At 39.3% G+C, this 25636-nt stretch overlaps 1 protein-coding gene across 2 annotated transcripts in view; it reads right to left on the reverse strand.

The window, feature by feature from the left end:
- Positions 1 to 25636, reverse strand: part of TOGARAM1 (TOG array regulator of axonemal microtubules 1) — a 118023-nt gene that overhangs the window by 49074 nt on the left and 43313 nt on the right. For both annotated transcript variants that reach the window (XM_070431685.1, XM_070431695.1), the window contains exons 7-12: positions 23650 to 23750; positions 14559 to 14708; positions 9399 to 9497; positions 4163 to 4338; positions 3544 to 3697; positions 3203 to 3337 (exon numbers count right to left, since the gene is read on the reverse strand). In XM_070431685.1, the coding sequence (XP_070287786.1) occupies positions 3203 to 3337; positions 3544 to 3697; positions 4163 to 4338; positions 9399 to 9497; positions 14559 to 14708; positions 23650 to 23750 (815 nt within the window). The remainder of the gene's footprint in view (positions 1 to 3202; positions 3338 to 3543; positions 3698 to 4162; positions 4339 to 9398; positions 9498 to 14558; positions 14709 to 23649; positions 23751 to 25636) is intronic.

Raw genomic sequence — 25636 nt, forward strand, 5'->3', positions numbered from 1 at the left:
TCTGATAGTTATATTATTCCTACACTAGAGGTCCAGCGCACGAAATTCGTGCTGGCCCTGGTGCCCGCCGCCCATCGCCACCCCCCCCCCCCCCCAGTTCCCTGTTTGCCATTGGGCGATCAGAGCCTGCTGGCCGGGGATGGGGGGGGGGGGGGGAAGGGGGCAGGGACCGAGAGGTTGGCTGTTCCCGCCCGCTGGCTGGCTCCGTCCCCTGTCACGGGTTGCCCTCTGTATGTGGGGCTACCAGTGGGGCAGGGGCCTTGGCCTGGCGCCACCCACGTCTGCCACCGCCCACCCCGGTTCCCTGTTTCTCATCAGGCAATTGGATCCTGCCCCAGGGGGAAGGGACCGAGAGGTTGGCAGGCAGGCCCCATCCAGCGATAGGGGCCTGTGGGCTGGGGGCAGCTCCTGTGTTGAGTGTCTGCACCCTGGTGGTCAGTGCGCGTCATAGCAACTGGACGTTCTGCCGTTCAGTTGATTTGCATATTACCCTTTTATTATAAAGGATTATGAAGCTGTAACCGGTTTGGCTCAGTGGATAGAGAATTGGCCTGTGGACTGAGAGGTCCTAGGTGCGATTCCGGTCAAGGGCATGTACCTTGGTTGCGGGCACATCCCCAGTAGGGGGTGTGCAGGAGGCAGCTGATCGATGTTTCTCTCTCATCGATGTTTCTAACTCTCTGTCCCTTTCCCTTCCTCTCTGTAAAAAATCAATAAAATATATATTTTTAAAAAAAGGATTATGAAGAAACTGATGCTAAAGTTTTAAGGATTCCCTTTCTATACTCCACCTAAGTTAGAGAGAGAATAACTCATTATGAAAGAGATGTAGATAAATACCAAATTTTCAACCTTGCAGTTACATCAGTATCTTTAGCATTTTCACGTGGAAAAAAAAAGAAAGAAAACTAAACAAAATTTTAGTCTTGAACAGGAGTTGTATAGAATATAAATCTAAAGCAGTAATGCTCAAACTAAATATTTTTTTTTAAACTTCCACCATATTGTAGACTAATACTCTTATAAAATACAATAAAAGTGTCATGGCAACGTCGAACTGTTAAAATAGTTCCTAAAAGTTTGCTTTCAGCCCTGGCTAGTGTGCTAAGTGGTTAGACATGGGTTCCTGGGTTGCAGATTTGATACCTGGCCCTGGTCAGGGTGCCTGCAGGTGGCAACCAATCGATGTGTCTCTCTCACATGGATATTTCTCTCTCTCTCCTCCTCCTCTTCTCCCTTCCTGCCTTCCACTCTCTCTAAAAATCAATGGAAAAAATATTCTCAGATGAGGATTAACAAAAAATAAATAAAAGTTTACTTTCACCTTTTGTATTTATCTTGTAAGCATATTCTTCTGCTCAAATAATACCAGGGTGACTTCAAGGATGCACTCTCCTTATACTTCCTAGAAACACAATCTGTGAAGCCTCCATTATAGGCAAAATAACGGGATTAGGTGATGTCTCTAATAAGAATGAATACTTAAAAATTTATGATTTGAGTTGAGCTTCAACCCATGAACCAAGAGGTCACTGGTTTGATTCCTAGTCAGGGCACATGCCTGAGTTGTGGGCTCAATCCCAGTAGGGGGCACGCAGGAGGCAGCTAATCAATGTTTCTCTCTATAGATGCTTCTATCTCTCTACCCCTCTCCCTTCCTCTCTCTAAAATCAATAAAGACATATTAAAAAAACATAATTATGACTTACTGCTATTTTGTACTATTTGGTGCTGTTAACTACTAGTGTGGGTAAGACGTTTTGTGGGCTTTTCTCCCAATAGCCTGTCTACACTTAACCAGTTCTTATTTATTTTATAACTGGAAGTTTGTATCTTTTGACTCTTCTCGCCTATTTCACCCTCCTCCCCTCTTTTGGTAATCATCATTCTGAATTTGAGGATACAGAATTTTTTAAGTTTTCACAACTTCTTGCATTATAAAAGAATTACAAGCTAGGAAAAACCTCAGACATTCATCTAACTCAAATATTTTTTTATATTTATCTTTGAGAAGGTTAAATATTTATTTATTTATTTATTTATTTATTTTATTATTATTTTTTTAAATATATTTTATTGATTTTTCACAGAGAGGAAGGGAGAGGGCCAGAGAGTTAGAAACATCGACGAGAGAGAAACATCGATCAGCTGCCTCCTGCACACCCCCAACTGGGGATGTGCCGGCAACCAAGGTACATGCCCTTGACCGGAATCGAACCCGGGACCCTTCAGTCCGCAGGCCGACGCTCTATCCACTGAGCCAAATTGGCTAGGGCTAAATATTTATTTTTTCATACTTGTTTTTTTTGTTGATACCTTGACTTTAGACCCAACATAAATTAAAGAATGTTTATTATAGTTCACACAGTTTATTCCTTAGAAGTAATTAATAATAAACCTAGCTAATAAGCAATAATCCTTAATGTTTGTTATAGTTCTCACAATATTTCAGTTCAACCTCTGATTTTACCAAGTTGCTACTATACCTAAGACCTTTTTAATATTTTTAAAAACAATACAGGAGCCCGGCAGGTGTAGCTCAGTGGTTGAGTGTGGATCCATGAACCAGGAGATCACGGTTTGATTTCTGGTCAGGGCACATGCAGGGTTGTGGGCTCAATCCCCAGTAGTGGACATGCAGGGGGCAGCCGATCGGTGATTCTCTCTCATCATTGATATTTCTATCCCTCTTTCCCTCTCCCTTCCTTTCTCTGAAATCAATAAAATAAAATAAAATAAAATAAAATAAAATAAAATAAAAACAATACAGGAAACATAGAGCCTACATTTGGCCAGGTATGGAACCTTGTAAATACTCAATGAGAGGCTGAATAAATGATAAATATAATTTTAAAAAATCATGCCCTAATATAAACCAGCTTCAAAAGCTCCGTTATCTTACCTGTAAAATGGAAAAACTCTATTCAACAAAACAGGAATATTTGCAGGGAGCATGGAAGAAATCTTTGAGATAATCTGGATCTTTGAGATAATGTAGATATTTATAAAGACAGAAAATGAGGCCTGTTTTCTGGTCACAAAGCTAATTAAAAGGCAGAACTGATACTTAAAAAGCCAGGTCTGTCTAATGACTCCTACTAGTTTAGTGTTCTCTCCATCACCAATGAGCTGAACCAGATGTGGTCTTTTAAGCTCAACAAGCATGGTGACATTACTCTTTACATTTAAACAAGTGACTTACCTGAATCTGAAAACACTAGAGATGGTGACCTTTTTAAACTGGCCCCTCCTTTCAATGGAGGGTTAAAGGTAATGTTTTCTAAAGAGGAACTCTCATTTTTTGATATTCCCACCTCATCTCCAAAAATATTTAAGTCTAGAAAAGAGAAAAACAAACAATCAGTCACCTCCTGCTTATGAGTAATAATTAATATTTATAATAGCTACTGGGTTTTATAAATTTCAGCATTATAGTTCAACATATTCCACTATTAGCCATATATAACCCTAAGTAAAACCTCATTACACTAGCTCCAGAATATTATTGTTAAAAAAGCACACCAAAAGCTAAATTCCACTTACTTTCTGATATCATTTTTTCAGTTCCTGTATGTTTCATTTCCTCCCAGGGATTATGTTTCTTCTTTTCACAATCTTTAATGTCAAAAAGTTCCTTTTCCTCTTTTCTCTTTTGTTTCATCTTGCCAAAGGTAGATTTTGACACAGAAAGTTTGATCTGCATTAAAAAGTTGAAATATCTGAAAGTATTCAGGGACTTTGACATTTAAAATAACTATCTTAATCTCAGACAACTGTATATAGGCATTAAATGTCTATATATAATATAAATCATACATTTCTTAGTTCTTACTTCAGGAATTCTAAAATAGAATAGAATTACATAGAGCTAATATCCAACAAAATTTGTGCCTGAGGATATTAGTCTGTACACATACACATGTACATACATAAAGTAACATAAAGTATAAAATACACTAGATGCTATATACCAGAACATGAACATATTTGGTGGAAAAAATAATAATTTATTATTTAAAAAATTAAGCATCAGAATTTTCAATTACATTGCAATTAAAAAATTTTTAACTGGAACACTTTCACCAACCCAAATGAGACATATACAAAACAATAATGTGTGATTTGCTTAAAGTTACTCTAATAATTAAGCAAATAACCTTACATCTTTTTCATTCTCAACATCAAGATATGATGGAATACTTTGTTGGACTGCTCTTCCATAAATCCCTGATGGTGGTTCAATGCTTTGTTTAACTGAAAATTTATACCCATTTTCCACAGAAGATACCACTGATTGGCTACAGGTTGCTGGTGCTGAATTTGGACTTCCAAATACACCTGAAATCAACCAACAATAGATTGCCTTAAGTATCTATGTGTCACTCTGAATAATAAAGTTTAAGATAAGGCTTTGGCTTTCAAGAAATAAACAATATAGTTAATAAGAAAAACATGTTAAATAATCATCTCTATATATAAAAGCCTAAATGAACATTCAACCGGTAGCTATGATGTGCACTGACCACTGGGGGGCAGATGCTCAACACACAGGCATGGAAACATGGAACAGGTTGATTAATCTAAGAGGGAAGGGGGGGGTGGGGAAGGGTGGTAAGAGATTAACCAAAGATCTTATATGCATACTAGAGGCCCAGTGCACGGATTCGTGCACATTGAAAGGAAATTAATTAGAAGGAGGTCGCTGGGGCAGGACTGGGTGAGACGGGCTGGACACGCCCTGGAGCCAACCTCCTGTGGTCCCTCCTTGGCCGACTGCACCTGGGGTGGCACCGTGGCTCACAAGGCGTCTGCAGCATGAGTGGGGTCTGTCTGGCAGGCGGGGATCCTCAGCCTGGCCTGCGGGGATCGGGCTGAAACCCGCTCTCCGACATCCCGAGGGGTCCTGGAGTGCGAGAGGGTATTCTGCAAAGTTGCTGTTGTACAGGGTGTGGAATGCAAACTCAAGTGTGCAGTAAATTCAGATTCGGGGCCGACAGTGCCCCAGTAACAACAGAACTCATGGCCAAAGATGGAATTGTGTGGCCCTGCGAGGAATCAGGCTCCCTCCTCTCTGGTTTCGGGGTGCGTCACCCGAGAACTGCTACTGCCAAGTCACTGCAGCTCGGCAGCTCCTGCGATGAGTGTCTGCCCCCTGGTGGTCAGTGCGCGACTGGTCGGATGGTTGGACACGTAGCATATTAGCCATTTATATATATACTAGTAGCCCGGTGCACGAAATTCCTGCACATTAAAAGGGAATTAATTGCCCTAACCGGTTTGGCTCAGTGGATAGAGCATCGGCCTGTGGACTCAAGGGTACCGGCTTTGATTCTGGTCAAGGGCATGTACCTTGGTTGCGGGCACATCCCCAGTGGGGAGTGTGCAGGAGGCAGCTGATCGATGTTTCTCTCTCATCGATGTTTCTAACTCTCTATCCCTCTCCCTTCCTCTCTGTAAAAAATCAATAAAATGTATGTATATTTTTAAAAAGGGAATTAGTTAGCAGAGATATTTTAATATTGCTATTTGCCCTTTCTCTATAATAGAAGTGTGAGAGATGAAAGGAAATTAGTAAAATGTATATGAAAATAATATATAAATTTATTAATAAACAAACAGTAACAAAAGGATATAACAACAGAGGCATGATATAAAAACGACAAAAACATGATATGAAAACAACAAAAACATGATATAAAAACAACAGTGATGCAAACAATGACTGATAAAGTGATTCAACTTATTCTAATATCTCCCTGTACACCACATTAAGAGTGAAAACACTTTCAGAGTGCTTGACTAATTTCCCTTGTGATGAAGTACTTAGAACTTTAACTGTAACATCACATGCTCTTCAAACTCGAGAGAAAGCAACATATAACTGACCATGTGCAAAAATGGGTTCAGGTAGGAATATGCCTACTTTGTCTAGAGTTTGTCCTTGTGATTTATCAAGTCATCACAAATGCTGGCATCACGGGAAACTGTCATCGAATCAATTTAAATGGGAGGCCAGTGTCAGATGGGGACAAATTAATTCTTGGAATCAGAACAGCCTCTCCCTCTGCAGATCCTGTTACTACTTCAGCTTCAATAATGTTAGGTCATAATCTTTTGATAATAAATCTGGTACCATTACAAAGGCCCCATTTACTATTGAGATTTCTCAATAGCATGATAATTGCACCCACTTTCAATTTTAATTTATGACACGGCATTCCCGAAGGAGTTAATACTATTAAGAAATTCGATGGGAAAATTTTCCTTTTCAGCATCATCTGTGGAATCAATGGAATCATCACTCAAATATGTGTGAAAATCTCCATCGAGTATATCCAAATTTTCTTCATTTAATTTTTGAACATGCTCATTTGGACAAAGAATTGCATGTTTAGATATATTTTTAATATTATCTATAGCAGTGGTTCTCAACCTTGGCTGCGCATTAGAATCACCTGGGAATCTTTTTAAAATCCTGATTCCTGGGCCTCATCCTCCAGAAATTGTTTGTTTGTTATGGGATGGGGCCACAACATCAGTAACAAAGAAACAGAATTAAAACTTCGTTGTGGGGAGCCACTACAGTATTTTGGACAGGCTCAAGCCTTGGACTGATGAGAGGGCACAGTCCTCTCATTGCCACGTGCAAGTCCCAGCTTTGAGGGCAGGGCCCTCCCAGCACAATTATAGCCAACAGCTGTAGTTGTAAGCTTGAACCTATGGTCCGAACACGTGGTCCCATGTGCCTGAGTGATGTAGGCTTGATAGAGTTCAGGTGCATGTAGCTGAGTAGGATTGAAACCCAGGAGAATGTTGTAAACATCTTGGTCACGCCCTTACTTTGCCTCGAAGCATCTGTTATAAAATAAAGGCATGGCTGTGGGCGTGGTCGCTGTCTCTCAGAGAAGCAGCGTCCCACCAAGACCCGGCTTTCATTCTCCTGTCTGTCTTTTCTAAGCCTTTCAGCAGCCCCCACTCAGGTTCACCCCTGGCTGTGCTGGTACGGCACACTTTAGAAAGATATATGCCTCTACGCTCCCAGGGCTGGTTCCTACCTCAAACCCTGCCCTTACAGGAAACAGCTCCTGAAAACAGCTCGGGGGAGGGCGCAGCCATTGCCAAGACAACCCCTGCAGGACTGACTTCCTTCCGCTTGGTCGCTGCGGTTGTGGTCGTGATGAACACCACCCATAGTTTTTATATAAGTAGACTAGAGTCCCAGCACACGATTAAATCGTGCGCGTGTAAGGTCCCCTAGGCCTAGCCTGCCATCAGGGCCATGTCCACTGCCCCCAGACGCCTCGCACACTCCGTGGATGCTACCGGTGCCCCGAGACTCTCCACAAACCCTGCCGGCACCCTGCGATGCTCCAGGGACGCTTCTGGTGCCTCGTGATGCACCGCAAACACTGCTGGAGCCCCATGACGCTCTGGGGACACTGCCAGCGCCCTGTGACACTCCGCTGACGCTGCCGGAGCCCCGTGAGGGGGGCCCAAGGGGTGCTCCATGAACCTCCTGGTGACCAGTCCTTTGGTCATTATGGTATTATGGCCACTGGCCTTTAATAATATAGAGGACCGGTGCATGGATTTGTGCACCAGTGGAGTCCCTTGGCCTGGCCTGCGCCCTCTTGCAATATAGGACCCCTCGGGGGATGTTGGACTGCTGGTTTCGGCCCGATCCCCGCAGGGCAGGCCGAGAGACCCCACCAGTACATGAATCCGTGCACTGGGCCTCTAGTATGCATATAAGATCTTTGGTTAATCTCTTCCTGCCTTCCCCGCTTCCGCCTTCCCTCTGAGATTCATCAGTCTGTTCCATGTTTCTATGCCTGCGTGTTGAGCGTCTTCCCCCTGGTGGTCAGTGTGCATCATAGCTACCGGCCGAACAGTCGGACGGTTGCTTAGGCTTTTATATATACAGATTAGAGGCCTGGTTCATGCATTTGTGCACCAGTGGGGTCCCTCAGCCTGGCCTGTGGGGATTGGGCCTAATCAGTGCACCGGGCCGCCAACATGCCTCTAGTAAAGTCTAAAAGCAAATGCACTAATAAGAGTATTATAAGACATAATATCAAATGAGATCATGTAAGTGCTGAATTCACAGGAAGGAAAGGCTGTTGTGAGTTGGGTGTTAAACATAGTTTCAAGAAGAAAGGATTTGCCTGGCTTGCATGGCTCAGTGATTGAGCGTCTACCCATGAAACAGGAGGATTTCGATTCCTGGTCAGGGCACATGCCTGGGTTGTGGGCTCGATCCCCAGTAAGGGCATGAAGGAGGCAACTGGTCAATGACTCTCATCATTGATGTTTCTTTCTCTTTCTTTCTTTCTCTCTCTCTCTCTCTTTCTCTCTCTCCCCCTCTCACTCTCCCTCTCCCTCTCCATCCCTGTTCTCTCTGAAATCAATTAAAAAATATTTAAAATAAAAAAATAAAAGAATATATATTTTTAAAAAATAAAAAAGAAGCAAGGATTTGAGCTGGGATTGGAAGACACAATGGATTTGGAGACCAGAGGGAGGGAAGGATATCCTATGAAGGTAAGTATGCTTGTAAGCAGAGTTGAACAAGTATAAAGCATGAATGTGGAGTGAATAAATTAGTTTGGTTTGGTACAAGGCAAGTAGAAAACTAAGAGAAAATAAGTTTGTAAGAGTAGGTTGGAGTCAATCTGAGGAGGGCCTTATAATGACTTAATAAGACTCTATCAGGTAAAGAAGTCAGGAAAGCTTTTCAGACATTTCATTCTTTTTACCAAAAATAAGATGTATATCCTCAGTGCCTATCATCACATTCTAGTTTTTCAATTAAAACAGAGTCTAGTTGGGATGTGCTAAGTAACTTGATAGGGAATCCTTTCTCAATGTATATGGATGTCAGATCATGTTTTACACTTTAAATATCTTACAATTTTGTCAATTAAGTATCAATAAAGCTGGAAATACTCTATCTACTTTTAAAGGATATTTGCAAATATGTACTATAAAGGTCTCCTAATCCCCCTAAGATATAACAGGTGTTAACTCTAATTTGGTTAGACACTATATAAGTGGTAATAAATTTATATTAATTTGTATTGATCCCTAAATTCATAAATAAGGACTACCATTTGAATTTAAACTATGGTAAAACTGTCTTAGCTATCCTAAAAGTGCCTTAGATGTTTCGAAACTGTAGTTGTTATGTACATAAAACATCGCTCTGAAAATTACTGACATGAGTTACTGTAGTTTCACTAGAAATGTGAAGTATTCACTTCTAATTCTTTCAATTTAATAACTTTTCAAAAAGGAAGTTCTATTCACCACCTGAACCAAACTCTCTTCTTTATTCAGATACTTTGCTTGTGAGTGAAGAACATGAAGTACAATTAAAAAACTAAATAGATTTGAAATACCTTTTCCAACAACTACTACTGAATCTTCTGATAAGGTATTTGTGGATGTGAAGTCAGAACTGGTAATATGTTGTAAATTTGTTGATGACCCTGTAAATCCTAAAGAAAAAAAAAACACCCACATTAAAAAATACATAGTATTTTGGGATATCATAATATGGTCTTTTAAAAATTTATTATATACAAAGAATTTAGAATTTATATATTCACACATGCTCATTAATTCAATAAATATTTATAATTTGAATACCTAATATAGACTAGGCACCTTAAGAAGTTTATACATGCCAGTGTTAGTGGGAAAGATACACAAGAAAATAATCACATGCCCAGCCAGTGTGGCTCAGTGAAGAGACATATATCCAGATGTTATTTATAATGGCCAAGATATGGAAGCAACCTAAGTGTTCATCAACAGATGAGTGGATAAAGAACAAGTGGTACATATATACAAGGAAATGTGACTCAGCCATAAAAAAGAATGAAATCTTGCCATCTACAACATGGATGAACCTAGAAGGTATTGTACTGAGTGAAATAAGTCTGACAGAGGAATACAGTGCCATATGATTTCACTTATATGTGGAATCTAAAAAATAAAATAAATGAACAAGCAAAACAGAAAGAGACTCGTAGACACCAAGAACATTTTGATAGTTGCCAAATCGAAGAGAAAGGGATTGCAGGGATGGGTGAAAAAGGTGAAGGGATTATGAAGTCCAAATTGATAGTTATAGAATAGTCATGGGGATGTAAAGTACAGCATAGGGAATATAGTCAATAATATCGTAATAACTGTGTATGGTGTCAGATGGGTACTAGATTTATCAGGGTGATCATTTTAAGTTATATAATGTCTATTCACTGGGCTGTACACCTGAAACTAATATAATATTGTAAGTCAACCATGAGAAATAAAAAATTATTTAAAGTAAAAAAAGAAGAGAGCAGAACAACAATAAGAGAAAAATAATTGAAAAACCTGTTTATGTATACACATACCTTTGTATGAACAAGAAAAAAGGCAGAAAAAAATTATATATAAGTGAAACTGATAAAAATAGTTAATAAATAAAATGTGAGAGAAAAAAAAATTAAGCAGATAGATTACTTTGCTAACTTGCTAAAGATAATGACTTGTTTTGCTTATGTGCAAACATGACAAAGATTAAAGAAAGAAACCCATGTAGTTTATCATATTTCATATTTTTCTTTAACTATAGTTTGGAATAGTTAAAATTAATGTGCATCGTTTCAGCACATGCCAACTAACAGAAACATCTGACAGCCCCCAAAGATGTTCAGTAACAAAGAGAAGCAAATGTCAGTAAATGAAACAATTTACTCAATAGCCCACAAACATAAAATCTATATATAAACTATCAAGAGTTGGCTGAATAATTAGATAAATCACAGGAAATAGATAAAGAACAAGTTATCTATAAGTAATTTAATTTTTGTTATGAGAGAGGCTGACATAACTAATCATTTTTAATGTTACTTTTACTTTTTACACTATATTTTCTTCTAAACAAAGATGTATTGAAAGAAATATTGCTCAAATCTCACTTGGGAAATATAAGGAAAGAATGTTCTTAAAAGACACTTTACATATAAACTATCCTTATACAATCTCTTTTTGCTACTTCTATCCAATTCATTCAACTAGAGAAAAATATTAATGCATGGAATCTAGTTTGCTAACACTTCAAGCATTCATCATTAATAACTTTCTCAAGTTATTCATTGGGGCTCTACGTTGTTATTATGTTATTAAACAGGTTCAAAAGGACAACCAGCAGAGGAGAGGAATAGAAAAAAGACAAAATTCTGAGATCTTATTGTACAAAAGTCTGAAGTTTCCTGCAATATGAATTCACTCACATATACAACTCATTGGCATACTTCTTTGGGAAGTCTTTTCATTCCCTGCACCACTGCACTCAGTATTTACTTTAACCAGATTATTTGAGAATGCAATTTTTGAGTGATTACGCCCAAGGCTACACTATTAATTTTGGTTGGCTCATCACCACTTCATTCCTTTAACATGTGGCACTCAGGACCTTCACTCATTCATTCATTTACTCTTCACCTGAGGATTTTTTTTTTATTTTTTAGAGAGAGAGAGAGAGAGAGACAGACAGACAGACAGACATTGATGGGTTGCCTCTCCTACATGCCCCACCAGGGATCGAACCCAAAATCTAGGTATGAACCCTGACCGGGAATCTAACCCACAAACTTTTGGTGTTTGGGACAATACTCCAACCAGCTGAGGCACCCCGCCAGGGCTGAACACCTTTATATACAAAGCATAAGACTAAGAGAGATATAAAGATAATAGTGTCTTTACTTTTAAGTATTTTGTCCTGCTTCAGGCTAGTAGAGTAGGGAAAGTAGCAGGAGAGTAGAGAAAGCTTTCTAAAGAAACAGCTTTTAAACCAGTATTCTAAAAGTAGACATGATCTGGACATATTAAGATTGGGAAAAAGAATGTAGGAAGACTATACATACTAAGAAAAACTACTATTAAAAATGCTAGAGCACAGGGCATGAAAGAAGGATAATAGTAAGAATTAATGCAAAAATGGGGTGTGCTGATTAATGATTCTCTCTGTAATAAGCCCTGGCCACTGTGGCTCCCTTGATTGGACGGTAATTCAGTACAAGGAAAGGTCGCAGGTTTGATTCCCAGTGAGGGCACATACTTGGGTTTCGGGTTTGATCACTGGTCGGGGCACATATGGGAGGCAACCCATTGATGTTTCTGTGTCTTTCTCTCTTTCTTACATTCTCTGAAAATAAGAGGCAAGACGTTTTATTAGATCCCAGGGTGTGGTAATGAAGGCCCAAATTAAACTGAGAAGTACTTGTAGGATGGGTTGGTCACTGACTGAACTTGAAGAGTAAGGAGAAGATGACTCTAAAGTTTTAAGTCTCCATAACTGGGACATGCTGATGCTGCTAACAGAAATGGATAACAAAGGTAGAGGAACAGGTCTGGAAAGAAAAGTAAGTTTGGTTTTGAACATGTATATTCTTGTTGACCAGATCTAGTGCATATTTGGTTTAGAATTAGAAGCCTGAGTCCAACCAGTATGGTTCAGTGATTGAGCGTCGACCCACGAACCAAGAGGTCGCCCATTAGATTCCTGGTTGGGTCTGGGTTGTGGCCTGATGCCCAGTGGGAGGCATGCAGGAGGGAGCAGATGGATGTTTCACTCTCATTGATGTTTTTATCTCTCTCCCTTCCTCTCTAAAAATCAATAAAGACATTAAAAAAAAATTGAAAGTATGAGTGTGAAGTAATTTTCTGGAGAATTAGCTGCTGGTCAAAAGATATACATATTTTTATGATTTTGCTGAATAAAAAAGAATACCATTAGCAGTGAATGAATATATTCAGCAATTATTTCAAAACAATTACAAAGCACGGCCAGTATGGCTTAGTGGTTGAGCGACCTATGAATCAGGAGGTCACAGTTCCATTCCCGGTCAGGGCACATGCCCGGGTTGCGGGCTTGATCCTCAATGTGGGGTGTGCAGGAGGCAGCTGATTAATGATTCTCTCTCATCATTGATGTTTCTATTTCTCTCTCCATGTCCTTTCCTCTCTGAAATCAATAAAAAATAAAAAAAGTTATGAAAAAGAAAATTTAAAAATTATATGTTAGGGTAAGGATTGTCTTTGGAAAGAAAAGTATATTTTGTATTTGATTTTCTTTACATGAAAAATAAAATATGCAAGAAAACATGAAACAACTCTGTCATTCTCTTCTTTAAATATGTTTTTATTGATTTTTAGAGAGAAGAAGGGGAGGGAGAAAAAGATAGAAACATCAGTGATGAAAGAGAATCATTGATTGGCTGCCTTCTGCATGCCCCCTATAGGGATCGAGCCTGTAAACTGATGGGGAATGGAACCATGCCCTTTTGGTTCATAGGTCAACATTCAACCACTGAGCAACACCTGCCAGACTCCTGTCATTCTCTTTTATAGAAACAATGAACAACTGATCTCCTTGACAAAGAAAAGATATAGAATTACATTATGGATTAAATTATAAGAAATGTACACAAAAAAGAAAAGTTTCTAATCAATTTCTCTCTTACTCAATTTGAGTTATTTACTGCAAAATTATACATGTCCTGGAATGCCTGCACACATATGACTTAAGATCTCAGAAATAAGAAAAATTGACCTTATTACAACCCTAGTTGCTATACATAAAAAATGACAGCTCCTTACACTTACCAGATGATTACAATGCTTAAATACAGGTTACTTCTAATTATTCTATTTAAATATTTATGCCCTTAAAAAATCACTTACTCCTTGCCCTGGCCGTGTGGCTCAGTTGGTTGGAGTGTCATCCCGTGCAATGAAATTTGGTTGCCCATTCGATTCTTGGTGCGGTCCCAAACCTAGGTTGTGGATTTGATTGGTGGGCATATATATGGAAGGCAACTGATCGATGTTTCTTTCTCATATTGATGTCTCTCTCTCTTTTTTCTTCCTCCCCCTTCCTCTCTCTAAAGTCAATAAACATATCATGAGGTGAGGATTTAAAAAAATCACTACTCCTTAACCTAAGGGAAATTTTTAAAATGCAGCTGTAATAAGATCTCTGAAAAAATGGAAAGAGCACTCACAGAGATGCTACTTGCTACTAAAACAAACAAACAAAGAATATAAATTGTTAGTGATAATAAAGAAGCCTTCCCAGGTTCTACCACATGAAAATTATATTCCAGTTTCCATAGTTTTACTCCATTGTTACAACCTACGTAGGCATCTGAGAGTCATTTACTCACATGATTTCTCCACCCATTTTAGTGGTAAAATGTCTTATTAAAAAAAGTGTGTGTGTGTGTGTTCTGGGGTGGGGAGGCAGTGTCAGTAGGGATTCCCTACTTTTAACCTACTGGGCAGTTGCTTCTCTGCACTGGCTCCTCAGGCAAGCCCATAAGCCAATACATGAATTATGTGTTCTCCTACTTAGTAAAATTATTTAAGCAACAACATATTAGCAGAAGGATAAGAGAAAAAATTTCAAAACTGAGAAATTTCAATGTTTCTCCAATGGCAAGCTTAGGGAGGATTCTGATTTAGAGACAATCAGTCTTAAAAATTAACTTGCTATGAAATTTACTAACCTTTTGTATGCTTATGTCTTGGGTGTTCCTTATTTTGTATTTTTAAAACACTAGAGGAAATGTCATGTGACCTAACATCTTCAAAATCACCACATTCAAACCCATAGTTCATACGTTGACCAATTATGCTTACGTTGGATGTTGTAATCCCTACAAAATAAAATAACAAAAATATTTATTTGAATGATTTAGGTAATATGATAGAGATACATATCTCCCCTCTAAATCTATCTTGCCTTCTACCCTTTTAAAAATGTCAGTAATATAACAATAGAAATTATAACATTATAGTAATTTTAAAAGTTTTACCTTATTTTAAATTTTGTATTACTTTTTACTTACTAGCAGATAAGAACATTTATTATAAGCCATACTACAACATTTTACAAAACAGGCTTTAAAATTACAATGAAATATAAAATTCAATGTTGAAAGAGATAATAAAATACATATATTTTAAAAATATGACAAGCATTTCATGTTTAAATGACATTTTAAATTTTACAGCAAAAAGAAAAATTTTAAGTCTAAAATGTTTAAACTGTGTCTTGAGACATCCTTTGCATTGAAAGGCTGTTGGTTTGACACTCCATTCTTTTCTTAATACATATTTTTATTGACTTCAGAGGGGAAGGAAGAGGGAGAGATAGAAACATCAATGATGATAGAATCATTAATTGGTTGCCTCCTGCACACCCCCGACTGGGGATCAAGCCCACAACCCAGGCATGTGCCCCGAACTTGAATCAAACCGTGACCTTCTGGTTAATAAGTCGATGCTCACCCACTGAGCAACACTGGCCAGATTATCTCCCATTCTTGTGTAATGGGTCTATATGGTCTGGCTGGTGAGGCAGTAAACTACATTGTGAATAAGAGCTCAGAATCTGGAATCTTACTTCCTGGCTTTATTATTTGAAAATATTTTCTTTTTAAAAAATTTATTTTAGAGAAGGAATACAGGAGAGAGAGAGAGAGAGAGAAAGAGACAGAAAGAGAGATGGAGAAACATGGGTGTGAGAGGTAAATCAATTGGTTGCTTCCCATACTCGACTCGACCAGGGATCCACCTGCAACCTAGGTATGTGCCCTGACTGGGAATCAAACCTGAGACCTTATGGTCCACAGGAAGACACTCCAAGCAACTGAGCCCCACTGGCCAGGACCCTGGCTTTAAAACATAGTACCACCACTTAAAATGCTGACAGAACCTGGGCAACACACTTAACCTTATTTGTAAAATGGGTATAACAGTAATACTTCTTCCAGAACTGTTGTGAGGATGAAATTAAGAAAATAGATGTAAAGGGTTTAGCAAAGTGCCTAGCATATTATAAATACCCAAACAAATCAAAACCTTAATGTAGGCCTCCTTTTAACAAATATCAAAAATTTAATCTATATGTTTGGATGTTTAAACTAACCACCCTATGCTAATACTCTGCAGCTGTGAAAACCACTGTGTACTAAATGAAAGTCCTAGGCAATATATATTTGAGTCACCATCCATTTTTATATGTAGCTCCTATGTAAACCATTAAGCAGTGATAACAACATATCATGTTTTTAATATTGTTGTGGGTATTTTAATAAAACGATAATGAGGAGAGGAGGTGGGTGGTTGCAGGGGGGCTAGAGAGGACTGTAAAGGGCACTGGGTCAGTTTGTAGAGAATGATTTAAAACTATCTGATAATAGCCTGTCCAGAATGGCTCAGCTAATTAAGCATCATCCTGTGCATTGAAACGCTGTTGGTTTGATTCCTGGTCAGGGCACATACCTGGGTTGTGAATTCAATCCCCAGTCCTGGCACTTATGGAAGGCAACCAATTGATGTTTATCTCTCACATCAATATTTCTCTCTCCCTTTCTCTCTCTCTTATTCTCTCCCTCTCTCTAAGCAATGTCCTTGGGTGAGGATTGAAAATAATCTGATAAATAAATTATAGAGAACTTCCACGAATAAATTGCCTATCTTTCCAAATTCTTCTTAGTTTTTAAAAAAAATATATTTTATTGATTTTTTACAGAGAGGAAGGGAGAGGGATAGAGAGCTAGAATCATCGATGAGAAAGAAACACCGATCAGCTGCCTCCTGCACATCTCCTACTGGGGATGTGCCCCAAACCAAGGTACATGCCCTTGACAGGAATCGAACCTGGGACCCTTTAGTCCGCAGGCTGACGCTCTATCCACTGAACCAAACCGGTCAGGGCTTCTTCTTAGTTTTGATATTCATAAAGTAAGCATCATAAAGATACTGGCTTTGAGTGGAAATGCTTTCTATTAATAGGTGAGACTAATGGTTAAAACCAAGAGCTGGTTCTTTAGGGATGTTCTTTTTAAGCATATACATATATTTTTATTGATTTCAGAGAGGAAGAGAAAGGGAGAAAGAGAAACATCAATGATGAGAGAGAATCATTGATCAGCTGCCTCCTGCACACTCCCTACTGGGGATCCAGCCCACAACCCAGGCATGTGCCATGACTGGGAATCCAACCGTGACCTCCTGATTCATAAGTTGATGCTCAACACTGAGCCATGCCAGTCGGCTAAAAGCTGGTTCTTTTTTATTTTTATTGATTTCAGAGAGGAAGGGAGAGGGAGAGAGAGACAGAAACATCAATGATGAGAGAGAATCATTGATCAGTTGCCTCCTGCACGCCACCTACTGGGGATTGAGCCTGCAACCCAGGCATGTGCTCTTGACCAGAATAGAACCTGGAACCCTTCAGTCCACAGGCCCACACTCTATCTACTGAGCCAAACCAGCCAGGGCTAAGAGCCGGTTCTTTAAAAAGCTAAACAAAAATGACAAACCTTTTGCATCATACTTCCTGATTTCAAACTATATTACAAAGCTAGTAATTGAAGCAGTGTGGTATTGGCATAAAAACAGACACATAATTATTGAGACAGAACAGAGAGCCCAGAAATAAAACTAGTTATACATGGTGAGTTAATTTACAATAAAGGAGCCAATAATATACAATAGTGAAAGGACATTCTCTACAATAAATGGTGTTGGGAAAATTGGACACCACATCCAAAAGAATGAAACTGATTATCTTACAAACTACACAAAAAATTAACTCAAATGAATTAGATGATAAGCTCATTGACATCAGTCTTGGAGATAAGTTTTTGGAATTAACACCAAAACCAAAGGCAACAAAAGCCAAAAATAAGCAAGTGGGATTACATTAAACCAAAAAGCTTCTGCACAGCAAAGCAAACCAATAAAATGAAAAGGCAAATTACAGAATGAGAAAAAATACTTGCAAATCATATAACTGGTTTTAATATCCAAAATATATTTTAAAAACTCATGCAACTCAATCTCAAAAAAAACCCCAAACAATCCAATTTAAAAATGGGCTGAAGATCTGAATATAAATTTTTCCAAAGAAGATATAAAAATGGCCAATATACACATGAAAAGATGCTCAACATCACTAATCTTAGGTAAGTACAAATAAAAATCATGATATATTACCTCACAGCTGTTAGAATAGCTATTATCAAAAAGACAAGAAATAACAAGTATTGGTGAGGATGTGGAGAAAAGGGAACACTTGTGCACGGTTGGTGGGAATGTAAATTAGTGCAGCCACTATGGAAAACAGTATGGAGGTTCCCCCAAAAACTAAAAACAGAACTACCAGATCATCCAGCAACTTCGCTTCTGGGTATATAACCAAAAAAACCAAAACCACTGCCTTGAAAAGATATCTGCACTTGCATGTTCACTACAGCATACTTTATGATAGCCAAGATATGAAAACAACTTAAGTGTTCACCTATGGTTGAATGGATAAAGAGATGATATAGAGACACAATGGAATATTATTTAGCCATAATAATAAAATCTTGCCATTTGCAACAATATGGATAAAGCTTGAGGGCAGTATGCTAAGCAAACTCAGACAGACAGAAAAGGCAAATACCGTATGATCTCCCTTATATGTGGAACAAAAAACCCTCATAGATAGAACAGATTGCTGGTTGCCAGAGGAGAGGGCTGGGGATGGGCCAAATGAGTGAGGGAGTCAAAGGTACAAATTTCCAGTTATAAAATAAATAAGTCATGGGGATTTAATTCATAATATTGTACTGCATATTTGAAAGTTGCTAAAAGAGTAGATCTTAAAAGTTCTTATCTAAGAAATAAAATTGTATACCTGTGTGGTGACAGATGTTAATTAGATTTGTGGTGATCATTTTGCAATGCATACAAATATTGAATCATTATATTATACACCTGAAACTAATATAATGTCTTATATCAATTACATCTCAATTAAAAAAAATAGATGATATCAATATAATGCTACGGGAAAAAAGTTTACTATAATATCATTCAGAAAATTTAGCACTATGTGCTATAATAGATAGTGGTAGAATATATCTGGAAATATTTATTGGAAGTGCTGTTGTAAGGACAGATTAGGTTTATAGTTTTTACATAATTATTTTTGTGTTTGTCTTCAGATAGTCTTTATTATTTTTTTATTTTAACAATCTACACTAATAAAAGAGAAACATGGTAATTGGCGTACGACCGCTACCCTTCCCATTGGCTAATCAGCGTATCCTTATGCAAATTAACTGTCAGCCAAGATGGCGGCCGGCAGCCATGCACTGAAGCGAGCAGGGAGGCTTGCTTCCTCCAGGAACTGCAGACTCCAACATTGCCCGCCTCACTTGCCGGACTCTCAACTGCAACTCTAAGCAACTATTACTATGTTGCAAATAAGAAGCTAAACAAAACGGCTTTCAGTCAGCCCGGGACCGCAACATTGTATCTATGTTTTCAGCAGCGAGGCCTCAGAGCTAAAGCTGGCCCAGAATAAAAAAAAAAAAAAAGAAAACAAGGAGCGGTTGGGAGCTTTTAGTCAACTGCCAGTGGGAAAACAGCCCTCAGCCCCTCAGCCAGCCTGGCCAGGCACCCCAGTGGGGACCCCCACCCTGATCCAGGACACCCTTCAGGGCAAATCAGCCAGCCCCCACCCATGCACCAGGCCTCTATTCTATATAGTAAAAGGGTAATATGCCTCCCGGCACCGGGATCAGCGGAGCAGCGAGGCCTCCCAGCACCGGGATCAGCGTGACAGGGGGTAGCGCCCAAACCTCCTGATCAGCCCTGCTCTTTGCCTGATAGGGGGGGAGCTCCCCAATCCCCCGATTGCCCTGCAGCTCTGTGTGTGACAGGGTACAGCGCACCAACCCCCTGATCGGCCCTGCTCTGTGTGTGACAGGGTAGAACCATAACCTCTCCATCGGCCCTGCCCTGAGTGTGACAGTGGTGGCGCCCCAACCCCCTGATCGGCCCTATTCTGTGGGTAATAGAGGGTGGCGCCCCAATCCCCCTCCACGGGCCTTGCTCTGTGTGTGACAGGGTAGAGCCATAACCTCCCCATTGGCCCTGCCCTGAGTGTGACAGGGTGCAGCGCCCCAACCCCCTGATCCGCCCTGCTCTGTGTGTAACAGGGGGCGGTGTCCCAGCTCCCCTATCGGCCCTACTCTGTGAGTGACAGCGGGGAGCTACTCAACCCCCTGATGGGCCCTGCTCTGTGCGTGACAGGGGGCAGCGCCCCAACCCCCGATGGACCCTGCTCTGTGAGTGACAGGGGGCAGCGCCTCAACCCCCTGATCGGCCCTGCTCTGTGCGTGACAGGGGGTGGCACCGCAACCTCCCCATTGACCCCCTTGAGTGTAACAGGGGGCGGTGCCCCAACCCCCCAATCAGTCTATCCTGAGCGTGACTGAGGGTGGCATTGCAACCTCCCGATCCGCCCTGCTCTGTGCATGACGGGGCGGCGCCCCAACTCCCCAATCGGCCCTGCTCTGAGCCTGACCAGGGGCTGCACCTAGGGATTGGGCCTGCCCTCTGCCACCTGGGAGCAGGCCTAAGCCAGCAGGTTGTTATCTCCTGAGGGGTCCCAGACTGTGAGAGGGCACAGGCCGGGCTGGGGGACACCCCCGCCCCGCAAGTGCACAAATTTTTGTGCACCGGGCCTCTAGTTAAATAATAAACTTGTAGAAACTATTTGCTTACTGAAAAGGAAACAAACCCCATCCCACATAAGCAAAAAATATAAACTCAAGTTTATAAAACCCTAAACCAGTGGTTCTCAACCTGTGGGTCGCGACCCCTTTGGCAGTCGAACGACCCTTTCACAGAGGTCGCCTAAGACCATCCTGCATATCAGATATTTACATTACGATTCATAATAGTAGCAACATTACAGTTACGAAGTAGCAACAAAAATAATTTTATGGTTGGGTCACAACATGAGGAACTGTATTTAAAGGCCAGAAGGTTGAGAACCACTGCCCTAAACCATTAGCAACTTGACATTTTGACAGTATATTACATTTAACCAAGAATATCCTATACTGAATTCAATAACAGTGTTTCTAAAACTTGATCCTAGAAATACCTAAGTTGTTAAAAATACAGATCACTAACCCTAAAGATTGATTCATTAAGTGTGAGGTGAGGACCTAGAATCTGTATGTCATATGCATTCCTGGTTATTCCTAGGATTAGGCAAGTTAGAGAACCATTAAATATTAGACAATGTTGAAAAACACAGAATATTGCCTTTTGATGTATGTACTGTTGTAAGAATTATCGCTCTAACATAACTTAAATGACTCACAAGGTCACAGAACTAGGTTCTGAGGGAAACACACGAGAATTTCTAAGTCTATTATTTTCGACTTCCAAAGACATTCTTCCAAACGAGGGCTCCGCTTTTATAAACTAGATACAACCTAGCAATAGCATGTTTCTTCAAATGTATATAAATATTTGTAAAGCTATAAATAAGTTATTAGAACAATCAGCCTTAAAAAAGTATTGAAGAGTAAGTTTATGTATTGTATTTCTTTATGTCTTCCCTTTAGGGGAACAAATGCCAAGTGTCCACTATGCATTAGGTGCTTTATATATTATACATCTAAATCTTCAATACCCTTCTCAAGGTTTACATTATCAGACAAGGAAACTGAGTTTCAAAGTGGTTAAGTAACTTGCACAGTTCATGAATATGGTTATTAAATATTAAATTAGGATTATAGCTAGAGTCTTTCAGATTCCAAAGCACATACATTGTCTCCCTGTGCCTAGTAGAGCTCTTTGTTGAATACTACCTTTGTGAAAGCCAGTATACCAGGCACAAATGGTTGAGTTGGGCACTTGTGATTATGACAGAAACTTGGTAGATAATTTAGAGGTAAATAATCTCTGGGAATCAAGACTCCTGAGAGTCCAAAAAAGTAAAACAACTGAAATACCAATATAAAGATGTCAGTGCAAAATGTAATACCACAAAAGAATGAACAATTTTATTTATGAATTGGGGAAGGCTGCCCAGAAAGAGCAACTGAACTGTTTTCACACCTGAATAAGTGTGATGTGAATTCCAGATTTCATCTAGAAGAAATGGTATGCACCACTGCAGAGAGATAGGAAAAGGTATTGAAGATGATCTGATTTAACTGGAACACAAGATACAAAGAGGGAAGTAAAAGATGAGGCTGGAGAGGTGGGCAAGGGCCAGATCATGGAAAAATGTCCTTAATAAATTTAGGCTGGGCAACACAGTCAGATTTACACTGTGGGGAATAGATTGTAAGTGAACGAGACTACAACTGGAGAGAAATCTTAGGAGGCTAAGTAGGTAAGAAATGATTAAGAGTGATAGTGGGAATCAAACTGAGATGAATTTAAGACATATTTAATAGCAAGAAATTAATAATTATAGCAAACAATTAGCTACATATATAGCTTTTTAGGACTGTAAAGTAGCCTTAAAAGTTAATAGGATTTTTATACTGAGATCATGTGAAAATAAATATTATATCCTAATTTGTTATCATTTATTCATAATTCCATACAGTTTACTAATCATAAAAAAATCATATGCAGTTCCCATCCTAAATAGACCAGAATCCAAATATTTTTCTAATTGATTACTAATAAATTATCTTTTTATGAAAAATGATTATAAATTAGAGACTTCCAGGTTAGTTCACAAAATGTTTAACATAAGATACACATGAACTCAACTACTAGTTAAATTTTTTAAACTAATTTATAATAATTTTTCATAAAAAAATAATTTATTAGTAATCAATTAGAAAAATATTTGGATTCTGATCTATTTAGGATGGGAGAGCATTATGCTAAGTGAAATAAGCCAGTGAGAGAAAGGTAAATATCACATGATCTCAATCATTTGTGGAATATAATGGACAACATAAACTGATCAACAAAAACAGATCCAGAGACAGAGAAGCATCGATCAGACCGTCAAACCTCAGAGGGAAGGTAGGAGAAGGTGGGGGTAAGGGGGAGAGATCAACCAAAGGACTTGCATGCATGCATATGAGCCTAATCAATGGACACAGACACTAGGGGGGGTGAGGGCATGCGTGGAGGGGTGAGGGGCAATGGAGGGATAATGACACATTTGTAATACCTTAATCAATAAAGAAAAAAAAAAATAAATTGTCTTTTGTGATATCCAGTGGTTCTCAAACTAAGCTGCCTATTAGAATCACCTGGAAAGCTTTCAAAAACTGATAGCCAGCTCTCTTTCTATATCAATTAAGTCTAAATGTCTAGGAGCTATGGGCTTACAGGGAGATCATTTATTCAGGTAAATACTTTTTATAAAAAACATATATTTTTATTAATTTCAGAGAGGAAGGGAAAGGGAGAGAGAGAAACATAAATGACGAGAGAGAATCATTGATTGGCTGCCCTCTGTATGCCCCACACTGGAGATCGGGCCTGCAAGCTCGACATGTCCCCTGACTGGGAATTGAACTGTGACCTCCTGATTCATAGGTCAATGCTCAAACACTGAGCCATGCCGGCTGGGCCAGGTAAATACTTTTTCTTCCAAGAATAATACAATATTTATTCTTGCCAAAATGTCTTTTTAAGGAGTTAAAAGGATTAGTCCTAATTGGTAACTATAAAATTCTAACTCTGATATGTATCCATTATCATTTCTGACATCATTTAAAAATCATACTTTCTATGAATCACATTTATAAAACAGTCATACAATACCTGTACTGGGGCTTTGTTCAGCTATTTGAGAGATTTTATTCTTTCCAGAAGAAAGACTTGTTAGACAAAGTTTTGATCCAAATGTTGGTAATATGTCTGACCTACAATGAAACAAAATAATTTCAATAAACATTTAAGATTGAGTTATTCAACACTCTTAATTCAAACATTCTTTATACTTTTTATTAATTCACTAAACAGGCAGCAACAAGTATAAAAAACTATGGCTCAGAATGTTTTATATATATATATATATTCTTTTTTTTTTTTCATTGATTTCAGAGAAGGAGAGAGAATCAATGATTGGCTACTTCCTGCATGCTCCCCACCAGGGATTGAGCTCACAACCATGGCATGTGCCCTGACCAGGAATTGAACTATGACCTCCTGGTTCATAAGTTGACACTCAATTATTGAGCCACACCAGCAGGGCAAGAATGGTTTTTATTGGTATTCCTAGTTTGCCTTTTGAACTTTCAATCTTTTGAACATACAGTCAATTCTTAATTAATCATGAGAGGACTACCAAAGAAACTTAAAACTCTCTAACTTGTGCCATACAGTCTTTTGTTGGATCAAAAAACCCCCCACATAATTCTAGAAGAGTCCATTCTAAACTAAAACAAATGATTCTACATAATTATCTAATACTAGAGACCCGGTGCACAAATTCGTGCACAGGTGAGGTCCCTTTGCCTGGCCGGCGATCAGGGCCAACGGGGGCCACGGGAGCATACTGACCACCAGGGGGAAGCTCTTGTGTTGAGTGTCTGCCCACTGCTGATCAGTTTGCATCATAGCGACTGGTTGACCGGTCGTTCGGTCACTTAGGTCACTAGTAGATACTATCTACCTTCATATATAATCTATATCATAAAAGGCCTGTGGTCGTGACACCATAAAAGCATCATGACCAAACAAACGGTCAGCAGGAGGTGCATGGAACACCTCTTGTGGGCCAGGACTCGTGGCTTGCGTGGTGAGGCGGGGCTCGCGTGGGGCTGGCGGGGCCCAGGGCTCACGTGGTGGAGGTGGGGCCCGCGGCTCATGCAAGGTGGGGCTGGGGTCCCGTGGCTCGCGCAGGGCGGGTCTGGGTATCACGCGATTTCACGTGCTGGGCCTCTAGTAATACAAAAATAGAGATTTAACTGTGTGATAATACATCTGCAACAAGTGAGTTTAGTGAATGCCACTTTCTTCTTGGACTACCATGTGTTTATTTTCCTAACTTTATAAAGGCCTACAGGCCTTATTTCACAAAGAAAGCAGCCCTAGCTGGTTTGGCTCAGTGGATAGAGTGTTGGCTCCTGAAGGGTCTCTGGTTCCATTCCAGGCCAGGGCACATGCCTGGGTTGTGGGCTTGATCCCCAGTGAGGGGGTGTGCAGGAGGCAGCCAATCAGTGATTCTCTCTCATTGTTGTTTCTATCTCTCTCTCCTTCTCCCTTCCTTTTAAACTTAAATGTTTAAATGTGGAAATACTGAATTCTTTAAAGATAATTCAGTCCATAGATGAGGGTATACTGAACTCACTTCTCACTGAGTTCAATATCTGAAGAAAATAACTCTGAGACAATATAGGGAATAGTGAGTTCTAAATGTTATAGTATCAAATGAAGTCTCTTCCCAATTGTGTACCAAATTAGTTACAGGACCTTGCAACTGTAGTAGTATGTAACATAAAATTTCGCATTCATGGACAATAAGGGTCTACCACAAATATATATTTTAAATGTCTGGTAACTTAATGAAAAAATAGTTACATACTGATTCCAAATTCATTTTGTAAATATATAGCATTAGTCTACCTATGTAATTACAACAAGGGAATTTCCAGTAGAAAAAAAATTCCAACTGCAAAATAAGCTGCTATTTAAATTAAAAAATGATAAGTAAATCAAGAAATGAGAAACACATTCCACAACGGGACACAGTTTACTTCTATGAACTGCTGAAATAAAACACCCTTTTTCATTAAAGTTACTAGAA

The sequence above is a fragment of the Myotis yumanensis genome, unplaced genomic scaffold (genome assembly GCF_028538775.1).
Source record: "Myotis yumanensis isolate MYYU_CA2020_CCGP unplaced genomic scaffold, mMyoYum1.0.hap1 SCAF_1, whole genome shotgun sequence".
Taxonomy (NCBI): domain Eukaryota; kingdom Metazoa; phylum Chordata; class Mammalia; order Chiroptera; family Vespertilionidae; genus Myotis; species Myotis yumanensis.